This window comes from Nannospalax galili, unplaced genomic scaffold, assembly GCF_000622305.1.
Source record: "Nannospalax galili isolate Female #2095 unplaced genomic scaffold, S.galili_v1.0 scaffold15, whole genome shotgun sequence".
Taxonomy (NCBI): Eukaryota; Metazoa; Chordata; class Mammalia; order Rodentia; family Spalacidae; genus Nannospalax; species Nannospalax galili.
In genome coordinates, this window is record NW_008337322.1 from 6,077,992 (window position 1) to 6,092,384 (window position 14,393).

The 14,393-nt window shown below is 42.7% G+C and overlaps 1 protein-coding gene across 2 annotated transcripts in view; it reads right to left on the bottom strand.

Annotated features, from left to right (window-relative positions):
• Elp2 (elongator acetyltransferase complex subunit 2) overlaps window positions 1–14,393 on the bottom strand; it is a 44,358-nt gene that overhangs the window by 14,181 nt on the left and 15,784 nt on the right. For both annotated transcript variants that reach the window (XM_029563295.1, XM_008832514.3), the window contains 9 exons: window positions 12,288–12,383; window positions 10,204–10,304; window positions 9,884–10,015; window positions 5,441–5,590; window positions 4,033–4,221; window positions 1,747–1,816; window positions 1,195–1,284; window positions 969–1,026; window positions 345–417 (listed from right to left, as the gene is read on the bottom strand). In XM_029563295.1, the coding sequence (XP_029419155.1) occupies window positions 345–417; window positions 969–1,026; window positions 1,195–1,284; window positions 1,747–1,816; window positions 4,033–4,221; window positions 5,441–5,590; window positions 9,884–10,015; window positions 10,204–10,304; window positions 12,288–12,383 (959 nt within the window). The remainder of the gene's footprint in view (window positions 1–344; window positions 418–968; window positions 1,027–1,194; window positions 1,285–1,746; window positions 1,817–4,032; window positions 4,222–5,440; window positions 5,591–9,883; window positions 10,016–10,203; window positions 10,305–12,287; window positions 12,384–14,393) is intronic.

The window sequence follows — 14,393 nt, forward strand, 5'->3', positions numbered from 1 at the left end:
GCTACTTTTATTTTTTTAATTTTATGTGTATGAGTGTTATGCCTGCATGTAGGTAAGTGCACCCGTGTCGTGCAATGCCCTCAGGACAGAAGAGGCTGTCGGATCCCCTGGAACTGGAGTTACAGACAGTTGTTAGCTGCCCTGTGGGTGCTGGGATTTGAACCCTGGTCTTCTGCAAGAACAGTCAGTGTTCTTAACCACTGAGCCCTCTCTCCAGCCCACAAACAAGTTTTTAAAAGGAGACAAGGGAGACAGAACTTAAGGAAGAGTCAGGAAAAGAAGACACCAGCAGTCTTTCACAGGAATTCTGCCTAAATCTCTACCAAAGGAAAAGACCACCCTACCTTGCAAGCAGAGGCAAGCAGAGTCTTTGAACCGTTACAAGCCACACAATATATTTCATAGCCATGTCCATACCTAAAATTAAGAGAAAACACATGATGTCTGTACGGATGAGGAATCCACTTGTCCTCATGCTGTGGCCCTTAAAAGTGAAAGATACCATTCTCGACCTCACATAACTCTTTAAGGGAACATCTCAGTTTTGCCTAGGGAAATAGTTAGGAAAAAACAGACCAGAGAAAAATGACAGGTTCCAAATGTAACATTTCATCAAACGATCAGATTAACATTCAAGTTTTTATCTCTGATCCTAGCCAGTACTTATTATAAACAACCATGGAAACCTGCTGATGGGAACCAGCAAGGACAAAAAAAAAGGTCAACAACAAACAGAAAAGCACATACCTTATTATACTCCCCTGTTTGACAAAACTCAGACCAATCAACTAATAAGCATAATAAACAACACTACAGAAATCGACATGGAGTTTGATTCTCACTCTATGAAGTTCTACTGAGCAGCAGGAGGAAAATGCAGGTAGGAGGAAGGGGAAGGAGAAAGTCAAGTCACACGGAAAAACCCTACAGGTATGATGGACTCGTGCCAAGTGCACAATTCAACTCACAGTTTTTGAACTTCAGGCCACAAAGTGTTCTGCAGAAGATGATCCTCAGTAGGAGGTTCTACAATAAAATTTTAATTCTATAATAAATTTTTAACACTACAATTATTTTTTCTATTTTTAGCCAAATAGAAAAGTAAACTGCATAGCTCTATTTAGGTCAGCAACCAAAGACTCAATACTGTGTGCACTACTGATTTTATCAAATCATCTTTCTGTCATTTCTTACCAGTAAGGATGGAGGGCTGAAAGGCCACCTGGGGATACTTGAAACCAGCCAACAGCTCGTCTTCGTCAGAAGGCTGAGAAGCCATGTCTCCTAGTTGGGAGAGACATGGACACCATGAGTGGAGCTGCTATCCTGTCTTCCAGGCTGTCAACGCCAAGCCACCCATTAGCATCACATTTTAAAGCAGTGTATTTCAGAGCCGTGCCTGTGAGATTCCAAAGTGGGGGCATTTCTACTCTAGGAATCTCCAAGCTAGCTCCTCAAGTGTGAGTCAGCTCTATTTCTTTCCCCAACAGCTCATGGCCTTTTTAGATGCATGACTGATTCCTCAGGTTATACATCATCACACCTGTGAAATTCTGGGTGAAAGGTGCACCCATGTTAGTGGTCCCCATGTACACTGAGCAGTGGTCACAGAGTATGTGATTCAGAAGATACGTGTTGTGATTCTTAAAAACTAGCCACAGTGAATATCAGGGACACATTACACAAGCTTGTAACTAGGTTTTAAGAACAGTGTGGACTTAATAATTCTAGAGATCCAGGCCTTACCCTGAAAGACAGCTTTATTTGATAGTCCCAATGCAGGGACAGTGGCTCCTTCTGGACGATCCCGGTCTTGCTAGAATGAAAAACATGATTGTATGTGTTAAGTGCTAAAGTTACTGTTACCTCAAGCACGACAAAGAAGTCATATTCATAAATGCTGAGAAGGTTTTGAGCCCGCCTTGTGTGGCTGTCTGCCCATTCTTCCAGCTCTTGAACAGATGCCAAGCTGAGCCATCCCTCTCACAGGCAGGCCCTTGCTCCTGCATCACCCAATCCGTAATCATAATCACCAGACCCCACAGCTCAGTGGGCTTCAGGGTCTGACAAGTAGAGACAGCTGAAAAGCAGGACGCAGAGCTGTCCTCCACAAAAGCCTCAAGGACATCCGGAGACACTCGGATGTGACCGGAGAAGGCACGGTCACAGTACTTTTTTATCACATATATGTAAATAATTGAAAGCTACTTTAAAACTTCTTGTTGAAGAGGCAACACTCTAGATCCTGTACTAGAAGAGATCAGTTTGTCACATGTGAAACCATATGCTAGCCATCAGTACTGGCACACAGTCATATGCTGAGTGTTTCTTACCAATTAAGCTTTAATAGAGGCTGGAACTAGACACATGAGTATATGAATGTAACCCTCCAAGTCACTGGATATGGCCACCTGGACACGAGGAGCTGCAAGCTTTAACCCAACACACTGTGGGAGAGTGGAAAGCATTCCCAGATGCTTAGCAGCATTCTGTATGGAGCAAAACCAAAGAGTGAGAGCCACGCTAGCCGACAGCACCCCTGCGTCCCAGGACATGGAGCCAGGCATGCTCCTGAGGCTGAGCCTTTCATGGAACCCAGAAAACCCCACTTCAATTCCTAGAACTGGACAGAAACTGAAACTAACTGTCCCTCTACCCACAAAGGCTGAGCTCTATGTAATCACAATGGACACCTCCCTTTGGAACTTATTCCAACTGTTCATCATGATCCATTATCAGAAACAAGCAACAAAGCAAATGCCTGTTAGATAAGCACAAAGCCCAGCGCTCACTCCAGAACTGGAGCTGCACCTCACTTCTGTGGCTCATTTCTTCTGCTCTTTCCCAGACTGCGGCTGGTTTCACAGCCTTCGGTCTGGGGCTCTCACACAGCGATTTGTTCCAAACTGCTTTCCACAGCATTCTTAAACCACCACCAATCTCAATTGCACTTGCCACCAGGGACCACAGCACCTGACCTTCAGCTCTCCATTTCCCTCTTCTCTCCAATAGCTCTGGCCTCCCCCTGCTCACTCCTGCCTTCTGCCTGGGACCCAACTCCCAGTAACGAACTGTTAATATGCATTTATGTGTAATACAGCCATTGTCTCAGTAACGGAACTGTCTGCTGACTTTATTTCCCTTCCATCTAAATTGCTTTTAATTTTAGAATCCATGTTGTTGGTTTTTTTTGTTTTTGTTTTTAGTGCTAGGGATCAAACCAAGGGCCATGCACATGCTAGGCAATCACTCTACCCCTGAGCCATATTCTAAAGCCAAATTCATGTATTTTTGTGAGTAGCTCAAATCCTTTGTAGAAGGTAAGTATAAACAGCAAAAATAAAAACATACTATAATATAAATGAAGTCTCATTAAAATATTCTCACTATGCCAATTCAGTGACCTCTTCCATTTACAACTTAGTTTCATAAGATTTAGCAATTAACTAGTCTCGTCTCATTAGTTTCCTACCCTCATCCCTACCCTCCAGAAAGATGGTAATCTTCATAAAAATGGAGCCCATCCTCTATATCATAGGCACCTACTGCAGAAACCACATACAATATCTATGCCTCAAGTGAATGTGATATTACTGCTTTAGTGTCTTGAACTCATTTGCTACACAAAATTCCCGTTTAATATTTAAGTCACTGCATACCACATTGTGTACAAGTTTGTTGAATCGGGCTGGAGAGATGACTAAGTGGTTAAGAGCACTGCCTGCTCTTGCAGAGGACCCAGGTTCAGTTCCCAGAACCCACATGACAGCTAGCAATCATCTGTAACTCCAGTTCCAGGGGATCTGACACTGCCTCCTAACATCCATGGGTATTGCATGGCATGGGTGCACTTATATACATGCAGGCAATACACTCATACACATAAAAAAATAAAATAAAATTTAAAAGAGGTTTGTCAAAACAACAACATAGAACTTCTTTTCTACCATATACCGTATTTATGACCTGAAGCAAAAACTTTTTAAACTTGAAAGAAAATGACTGAAGTAAAACATTTGGAGGAATACCCACATCACAAAGTACGTGACTCAGCGACTTCCCCGAAATGGCACAAAAACTTTCCACAAAATTCCGAGGAGCAGAAAAAACTCGAAGAACTTTCTCATCTGCTCCAGACACAAACTGAAACCGATCAATCATTGCCAAGCATTTCAGGTCGTATCCATGTATCTGGGGTCTTGCAATCTCATGCCAAGTCACCTGGGGATTAAAACACAGTAGAATAGAAATTATGTTTCAAAAACCAGTTCTTTTCAATAAGCAAAGTATTGGATGCAAAATTACTTAATGAGCAATGCTGGCAACAAATCACAAGAACTACGACAAAATGTTCTAACCACATGACTTTTTCTTAATTACATCTTTAAAAGTTATTTTGTGAATATGTGTGCACCTGCTCACGCATGCCACAGTATGCATGTGGAGGCCACTCATATGACGTACTCTGAACCATGGGAATGATTTTTCTGGGACTATCTTCTGTTATAAATGGGAATTTTACCTAACCTTGTAACCAAAGTTAATCTTATGTTTAGAGATCAATTAACACTATTGAATCTGTCTTCCTACTGTGCAATCAGCTTATTTAAATCTAGGGACTTTAGGAAAACAATGCAAACAATCTTTTCCTAGGCCTTGGGCTCCTCCTCTTGTATCAACTTTTACAAGCTAAGCTAAACAAAGCTTAAATCTTAGATTATGCTAGCTGTTTCTCCCTATGACCCTTCCCTGACCATGCCCAGAATAATGTGTGTGCTCGTGCTATGAAAACATCAGTGTGAAACAGCAATGTTGGAAGCAACGAACTATCCCTAGCTAATGTTGCAAACACTGGGTGGGATGAGATGGCTCTTTGTGGTTGTGTATGCTGTTCTGGGTCAGGAGGGGGTCAGAAAGGGAAAATCCTTCCCTCGAAAGACAGGCTCTTCATTCCTTTCCCAAGTCATGTTGGATGTACTGTTTAAATAAAGAAAAAAGAGTACACCCTTGGCTGGAGGAACAGCTCCCAGAGAAATCAGAAGGAACAAGTTCTGAGAGCAGATTAGGCTGATTTTAAATGACCCCAAGAGTCAGGCTGTCTTTGTGCAGGCACCACCACACTGTGGTATCTCTGCCACACTGAGCTATCTTTGAATTGCAAAGAGAAGATACTTAAGATTTTTTAGAAAATGCCAAACTGTGTTCAAAGTGCTGGGTAGTTCTGCTTTCCTGCCAGTACCAGATGGACACGCTGGTCCCTCTGCATCCTCACCAGCACTTGCCATTGTCAGAAGTTCAGTTTTTCTGATCTACAGGTTGTACAGTTGTATCTCATCAAGGTTTTGGCCTGTGTTTTCCTAAGAGCTAACAAAAGGCAAGCCCACTTGGAAGTTCTTTCAAGTGGAAGGAAGACCCTAAGTTAAAGAGGAAGACATCCTACCTGTGACTGGTCTTCTCTTTTCCATGGAGCGAAAAGGCGAGTTGTCTGATCGGTACCAACAGTGATGATAAATTCTCCTTCTGGATCCCACATTAAGTCTTGGACACCATCGAAGTGTCCTGAAACAACAATCTCTGGAGTCCACTCTCTCTGCAATGAAAAGTGCTCATGACACATCAAAATAACCAAGGCCAGCAATCACAATTCTCAGTGGCAAGAGGAAAGATGGACAAGCGACAGCTAATACACAAGACAGGACCATAAAATAAGAGGATCTGCTTCCCAACCAACCATATCAGAACTTCAACATCAAGCATGTGTTCTATCCTTTGAAACAGCAACCATGGGCTGCTTTCCTGCATCTTCATTTACTGAACATCTTCCAGCAGCCAGACACAATTTGATCTTATCTGTCTCAGTTAACTCTCCTGTAAAGCAGGTATTAAATATTGGTGACCAGCTCGCACTAAGAGAACTGACTACTATGTGCGCTCTGAGTATTTGAACTCAATTAAAAGAAAGAGAATTAGGTAAAGAGCATCCGATTTTGAGTGGGCCTGGAGGCTCCTGTAAGCAAAAGGACTTACAGGTGCAAAGAACAAAAAGATGAATCACACCTAGTTGACCCACCCACTGGGGAGATTGTGACAGCAACCGTACACAGAAATAACACTGACAATGCCCTATGTCTGGTCTACACAGTCTTTTTTAAAATAAACTCAGGTGTCCGTAAAACTTGACTATGAGGAAAATGAAATTTGTGTAAGTAACTGACAGGTTGTCAAATGCCAAGGCTAATAAATATAATTTAACTTTTTTTCAGATTTTTGGAACTGAGTCTCCTGTAGCCCAAACTGGCCTCAAACATACTATATAGCAAAGGCTAGCCTTAAACTCCTAATCCACCTGCCTCTACCTCCAGGTGCTGGGATTATAGCCGTGTACCACCAAGCCTGGTTCAATAATTAAACTAAGCCATATTTTTAAAAAGCATGACAAAGAAATGATATTAATTTCCTCTGTGATGCAAATATAAGTTCCAAAGCTACTTTAATGATGTATATAAGCAGCTGTGTGCAATAGGTAGCACTTTGGGACAAGCAGTACAATTTCCATACTGACTGACCTATTTGCTTATAAACATCAGCCTTGGGCTGGAGGGATGACTCAGCAGTTAAGAGTGATCACTGTGTGATCATGAGGACTGGAGTTCAGATTTCAGCACCCATGCAATAAATCAGGTGTCCCAAAGCTACCTGTAACTCCAGCTCCAAGGGGTCTGACACCCTCTTCTGGCTTCCATGAGCAGAGAGGCATGCACACACATGGACATACCTTCATACAAATACACACACACACACACACACACACACACAAATAAAATAATTGGGATTTTCTTGAGACAAAGTCTCACTGTATAGTCCTGGCTGGCCTGGAACTCCCTATATAGACTAGGCTGGCCTTGAAAGATCCACCTGCCTCTGCCTCCTGAGTGCTGGGACTAAAGGTGTGCACCACCACATCTGGCAAATAAAATAAGTATTTGAAAAAATAAATAAAAATTAATCTTGAGAGGCTGGAAAGATGGTTCAGCAGTTAAGAACACGTACTGCTCTTCCAGAGGACGGACCTGACTTCAGTTCCCAGGACCCATGCCAGGTGGCTCACAACTGCTTGCAACTCCAGCACCAGGGGATTCAATGCCCTCTTCTGGCCTCCATAGGCACTGCACTCACATGTACATAACCCATACACACACATTCACACACACTTAATTAAAAATAAAACAAATCCTTATAGAAAACAAGAGGCTGCAGAGTGTTTATCCCTGAATAGGACACCTATTTCAAACCTTTGCCTCCCAAGGCTCAGGGATCATTGCAGAAGAGGAAGCACAAAGATTGCAAGAGCCAGAGGGGGTGGATGACCACAAGGAGGCAGAGTCTTCCAGACGGCTGGTCAGTTACTCATATGAACTCACAGCAATGGTGACAGCACGCCCAAGTCCCATGCAAACTCAAACCAGACAAAATCCCAGCACAGACATGGGAAGTGGGTAATCCCAACCCAACCTGATGGCTGCTGGAAGGAGGCGAGATGTGCTTTACAGGACTGGGACTCTGGTGGGCCCAGTGCATGGACCCACACTCTGAAGGACATTGGGGGACACAAACATATTCTATAGGCCATATGTATGTATGTATGTGTATATATATATGTGAAAGCTCATTAAATTGGGTAGAGGGCAGTAGGGGGAGGTAGGGAGAGGGAAGCAGATCTAATGCCATCTAATTATATTGTATGAAAATCACAAAAATTCAATACAAAATGTAAAAAGAATGCCCTATAGAAGATTATCTTAATTATAAAAGCTGTGTGCTATGCTGTGGGTGGTCTACAGTGCGCTGGGTTTGAGGTATGGAGGAACTCACTTTCTACTCAGCTTTGCTGTCACTAACATTGCTCTAAAAATTAAAATCCATCTAAAAAACAAAAATACCCTTAGCACTTGGCAAGTCAAATCATAAGCAGGAGCACAGGGAGATCCTGTCTTCACTTTGGATTCCCTTCCACATCACACACTTTCTTCTCCAAAGGTCCTAGAGAGCAGCTGAGCTAAGGAAATGAAATTTCCCTAATAGAAATTTCTTTTGGGGGGGGGTGTCTTTTTTTGAGACAAGGTCTTCCTGTAGCCCCAGCTGGCCTGGAACTCGCTACGTAGATCAGGCTAGCCTTGAACTCACAGACATCCGCCTGCCTCTGCCTGGGAGGCAGTGTTGGGAATCAAAGGCATGCACCATCAAGCCCCGCAAAATTTATTATTTTAACAATATCATAGCTGATGATTCGCCGGTCATTTTAAAAGGAAATAATCATAAAGGTCAAGTCCACATGGAGGATGAAGACTAAAGCTCCCAATACACCAAAAAGTTAAAACCCCACAGGTAACATGACTATTTCAAAGCCCACAAACTAAGTTATGCAAATCCATGAAATTGTATTTTATAAACGAAGCTACTGGGGTTGTTGAGATGGCTCAGCAGGTTTAAAAAAAAGCATTTGGTACCAAGCCTGACAGCCTGAGTTCCATCCTCAGAACCCCTATGGTGGAGAGAGAACAGGCTCCAGCACATCGACCTTAGACCTCCACATTTGCACCATGAAACATTCTCTCTTCCTCTCTCCTCTCTCTCCTCTCTCTCTCTCTCTCTCTCTCTCTCTCTCTCTCTCTCCCCCTCCCTCCCTCCCTCCCTCCCTAATCTGGGTTTTTTTTGTTTATTTACTGATTTTTTTTGGTTTTTGAGACAAGTTCTCACTATGTAACCCCAGCTGGCCTGGAACTTGCTATTTAGATCAGGCTGGCCTCGAACTCAAGATTCACCTGCTTCTGCCTCCTGAGTGCTGGGATTAAAGGCGTGCATCACCACGCCCTGACACATGTAGAAACAAATGTAAAACATGTTTTTTTAAAAAGGAAGCTATAGGGTTGGAGAGATAACTCTAAGTAACTAACTGATCTTGCAGAGGACCTGGGTTCGATTCCCAGCACACACATGGTGGTGAACAACCATCTGTAACTCCAGTTCCAGGAGAATCCAACTCTTTCTTCTGACTCCACAGGCACTGCATGACACAGGTACATCTATACACATGCAGGCAATACACTTATACACACAAAAACTAAATTTTTCTTCAAAAGTAAGCTATTAGATACAAATTCAAAATCTGATGAGTCACATTTCACTCAACATTCACACTTCTTTATTATTTAAAGTATACTTCTCTAGTATCTAGACCCCGACTTTCATCTATATTTTTGAGACAGGGTCTCACTACGTAGCCCTGGCTGGCCTGGAACTCACTATGAAGACCAGGTTGGCATTGAACTCAGAGGCCAGCCTGCCTCTGCTGCCCAGGTGCTGGGATTAAAGGCATATACTACCATGCGTGGCTCATCTGTATATCTGGGGCGGGGTGCTAGACAAATGCCACTGAGTTGCATTCCAACCCCACATAAACAATATCCAAGCATCATCATTCAATACCTGAGCACTGCTGCTCAACTCTAGTTTTCTTCCTAGAAAAGCCCAAGCTTTTTTATCTAGTGTGATAATAGATACCCATAGACATAGTGATGGTGAAGCTGGAGAGATGGCTCAGCAGTTAAAGCACTGGCTGCTCTTGCAGAGGACCCAGGTTCAGTTCCCAGCACCCACATGGCAGCTAACAACCATCCATAACTCCATTTCCAAAGGATTCAACACTCCCTTCTGGCTTTTATGGGCTCTGTTTTCACATGGTGCACTTATATACATACAGGCAAAACACTCATTTACATAAAATAAACTTAAAATAAACAAATAAATGTGATGCCATCTCCACTTAAATGTGCCTACTACATTTCTGCAGTGTTATCAGTGAGGTCTGGAAGTGCGTTCTTACCGGGTTCACTGCACTCTGCTTCCAAAGGTGCAGTGCTCCATGGAAAGCATGAGCCACGATCATGGAGCCGTCCTCACTGAACTGGCAATCGTGAAACCCCAGGGTATTTCCACCTACTTCACCTACTCGAACCTACACAACAGACAGAAATGATTCTCAATCAATAAGCCCATTCTTTACAACGGATATAGATTCTAGAGACTAAATTCAACTCATTTAATGTGTGCAAAGAGTGAAAATTTATAGTTCTAGGAGACAGCTTTCGTTTATACATTTACTTTAAAAGTTCAATTTTGTGTTCTTAAATATCCACATTTTACCTGTTCTAACCAAACTCCTGACTCTTCATCTGGAGCCCAAAGAATCATGGTTTTATCCATGGAGGCAGACAACAATCTCATTGGCTTCTGCAGAACACCATCTAAATAAAAACAATACCTTTAGGTGATCAGCAAGTGCAGTGTTCAAGACTGCCAGGACAGAGCAGGTGCACAGAAAAGACTGTAGCACTGTTCACAACAGGAAAATGTGCAAAGCCATGTGTGCAGGCTCACATCTTCTCATTCCAGCACTTAGGGGGCCAAGGCAGGAGAACTGCTTCAGGCTCAAGGCCAGCCTGGGCTACACAGTAAGTTCCAGGCTCAACTGCAAAGATCTACCAGAAGAACAGGTGGGTTGTGATACATTCAGACAATGGAATATTGCAGTGCAATAAAAAAACTAGGGCTACACGGAACAGGGATAGAGCTCCAAGACTTGTTTTAAAAAGCATGATGCAAAGGGATAAACACACTGATACCAAGTTTTATCAACTAAAGCAATGTTATTTATGGCTATATGAATATGTAACAGAAATTCAACATGTCAGGACTGATCCACACTGAACTCAGGGCTTTCGTTGTCTCCACTGGAGAATGGGCTCAATGGTCTAAAGGACACACAGGTTCTTGAACTATGGAAAAACTGGCAGTCATTTCTCGAATACTGATGTCTTTTTCTTAGAAAGTTCAGATAAAACACTTAGTTTCAGCCAGGCATGGTAATGAACAGCTTTAATCCCAGCACTGGGGAGACAGAGGCAGGCGGATCTCTGTGAGTTCAAGGCCAGCCTGGTCTTCATAGTGAGTTAAAAAACAAAAAATAAAACAAAAAAAACCCTTAATTTCAGCTTGGGAATGTGAAACTATAAAATGAGTGATTTCATTTTGATTTTCAGTCTCATCAACTGGGGGTGACGTAAGAGCTCAGCCAAAACGTCTGTTTTTTTTTTTAATATTTTATTTATTATTTATATTTTATGTGTATGAGTGTATTGCCTGCATGTAGGTGAGTGCACCCATGTCGTGCAATGCCTACAGAGGACAGAAGAAGCCGTCAGATCCCCTGGAACTAGAGTTACAGACAGCTGTGAGCTGCCAGTGTGTGTGAAACAAGGTCTCACTATTCAGGGCTGGCCTAGATCTTACAATCCTCCTGCCTCCTGACTGTTAGAATTACAGAGATGTGAGGCTGGGCATGGTGACACACGCCTTTAATCCCAGCACTTAGGAGGCAAAAGCAGGTGGATCTCTGTGAGTTTGAGGCCAGCATGGTCTACTTAGCGAGTTCCAGGTCAGCTGGGGCTACAGGGAGACCTTGTCTCAAAAAAAAAAAAAAAAAAAAAAAAAAAAAGAATTGCAGGTATGTGTTACCATGCTCATAGCTCATTCTCATTTTTCTTTGAAACAGGGTTTCACTATGTAGGTCAGCCTGGCCTCAAACTCATAACCCTTCGGCCTCACTTCCCTGGTGCTGGGACCGTGCACCACCACACTTGGCAAGACCTTTCTTAGTTTGAAATTAAACTTGAGCTGTGGGAAGAAAGGAAGAAAGGGAGGGGTTTTTTGTTTGTTTGTTTTTGTTTTTTTGTATCTCTCTCACTACACACACTACCAAGGCTGAAGGTTCCAGTGACGTGGGAGGGAGTGAACTTAAACCCTCAAGTTACACAGAAACTTTTAAAGAAGGAAAGTTAACAGGCGTGTGGTGATTTAAGCATCATGGAGCATCATGGTCACCTGAGTGCAATTTTCAATGAAGCTAAATGTCAGCACACCAGGAATGTGCAGTCTTAACATGGGGCAGCTTGGAAACACTTTATATTAGCAGGGAATGGTGGAGAGCAGGCCTTCAATTCCAACACTTGGGAGGCAGAGGCAGGTGAATTTCTGTGAGTTCGAGGTCAGCCTGGTCTACATAGCAAGTTCCAGGCCAGCTGGGGCTACAGGGAAACCCTGTCTCAAAAAGCCCCCCACCTCCAAAAAAGCCTTATATTAAGATTTCTAATCGTACTCCACTTCAGCTAGTCAGCTGAAAATACCGTTAGATCTAATGAAGCAAGAGATGGTGTTTGCTTTTCTCCTACCTTTGCAAAATGAAGGTTGCCAATGAACTGCGTTTACCCAATTTTCATGTCCAGCCAGCACAGTCTCCAGAGTAACTGCAAATGTCCTGTTAATATCTACAACAAACACAAGGAAGGTACCTTTCCTTAAAGCTCTTTTAAAAAGAGTATTTGCACAATTAAGTCAGTTGTGAAATTATGTCAAGAAATTAGAACAAGGGTCTAGAGAGATGGCTCAGCAGTTAAGAGCCCTGGCTGCTCTTGCAGAGGACCTGTGTTCCCAGCACACACATGGCAGCTAACAACTGTCTATTACTCCAGTCCCATGGGATCCTGACACCCTCTTCTGGTCTTCACAGACACTGCATCACACACACAAGCAAAACGCTCATACGCATAAATTTAAAAAAAAAAGAAAAAAGCCAGGCATGGTAGGTGTATCCCTTTAAGAGACAGGTGGATCTCTGTGAGATTGAGGTCAGCCTGGTCTACATACTGAGCCAGCTGGGGCTACAGAGACACCCTGTCTCAAAAATAAAACCCAAGGGGCTGGAGATGGCCCAGCAATTAAGAGCATCGGCTAGTCTTGCAGAAGACCGGAGTTCCAATCCCAGCACCCGGCTAACAACCATCCATAACTCCAGATCCTTCTCTGTCCTCCACAGGCACTGCATGACACAGGTGCACTTACACACATGCAGGAATAGCACTCAAACACATAAAGTAAAAATAAATTAAAAATCCAAAAGATTTTTAAAATTAATTTCAAAAAATCAGAAAACATAGAGTCAACAAAATATCATCACGCAGTCTAAATTTCATTAGCCTCACCCACTATTCAAAATTATGAAAATAAGTTCTAAACATGAATCTCCTCCTATGTGTTTCTCTATCTGGGCATAAATAAATATTAAAGAATATGTTTCACTGTATGAAAATTTTATGAAACAGCAGTTAAACTGAATTTTAAAAAGCAAAACTATAGCTGGGTGTAGTGGCACACACCTTTAATTCCAAGACAGGCAGGCGGATCTCTGTGAGATCAAGGCCAACCTGGTCTACAGACCAAGTTCTAGGCCAGCTAAGACTACAGGTAGAACCGGTCTCAAACAAACAAAAAGCAAAACCATATATGATGTACGTGTTGAAACAGCACTTGTACAATTCCTATGTTCTTATATGCTACTTCAAACACCAGGGCTGGGTGTAGCTCTGTGGTTCAACACCTGCCAAGCACGTACAGCGCATGCAAGGCCTCAGGTTCAGTTTCTAGCACTACCAAAACAGTAAATAGCAACCCTCCCAATTTTTTAAACAAAATAAGGGCTGGGGGATACAATCCAGTTGCTAGCATGTGCAGAACCCTAGTTCCAATCCCTAGTACCACATAAACTGGATGTGGTGGTACATCCCTGTAATTCCAGCACATAGAAGGTAGAAGCAGGATCAGGAGCTCAAGGGCAGCCTAGGCTGCATACTGAGCTAGAGGTCAGCCTGGGATCCCTGAGACACTGTCTTAAATGGACAGCAAAAACAGACAAGTCAGCTTCCTCCTTTCCCCACACTACCAAACATAATGGCTTAAACCATCATCTAAAATCTTTCACATAAATGAAGAAATAAGGGAAACTAAATCAGTATTATAGACTTTAAAAACAAATAAATATGAGGCTCCTGGAGAGATGGCTCAGAGGACCTGGGCTCAGTTCCCAGCACCCACATGGTAGCTAACAACCATCTGTAACTCCAGTTCCAGGGGATCCAATGCCTTCTTCTGACCTCCACAGGCATTACACAACATGAATGCATTTACATTCATGTAAATTAAATTAAAAAAAACAAATAAATGAAAATTTTCATATTTCGGCACTCGATAGATATTCATAATATGTTGGCTATATCATTTCTTAGTTTTCCCCACAAAACTCTGTCATCAAAGTCGTAATTATAATGGGCTTCACAACTAATGGTAACAAAGAAACACGACACTTAATGAATGATGCTTCATGAGGACTGACTTTAGAACTGAATAAACAAACTCAAACAGTCCAATGCTCCAACAGGACCCAGCAGGATCTACTGGGTGCGGGGGGCCATGCTATCACTAAACCATAAAAACATCAGAGT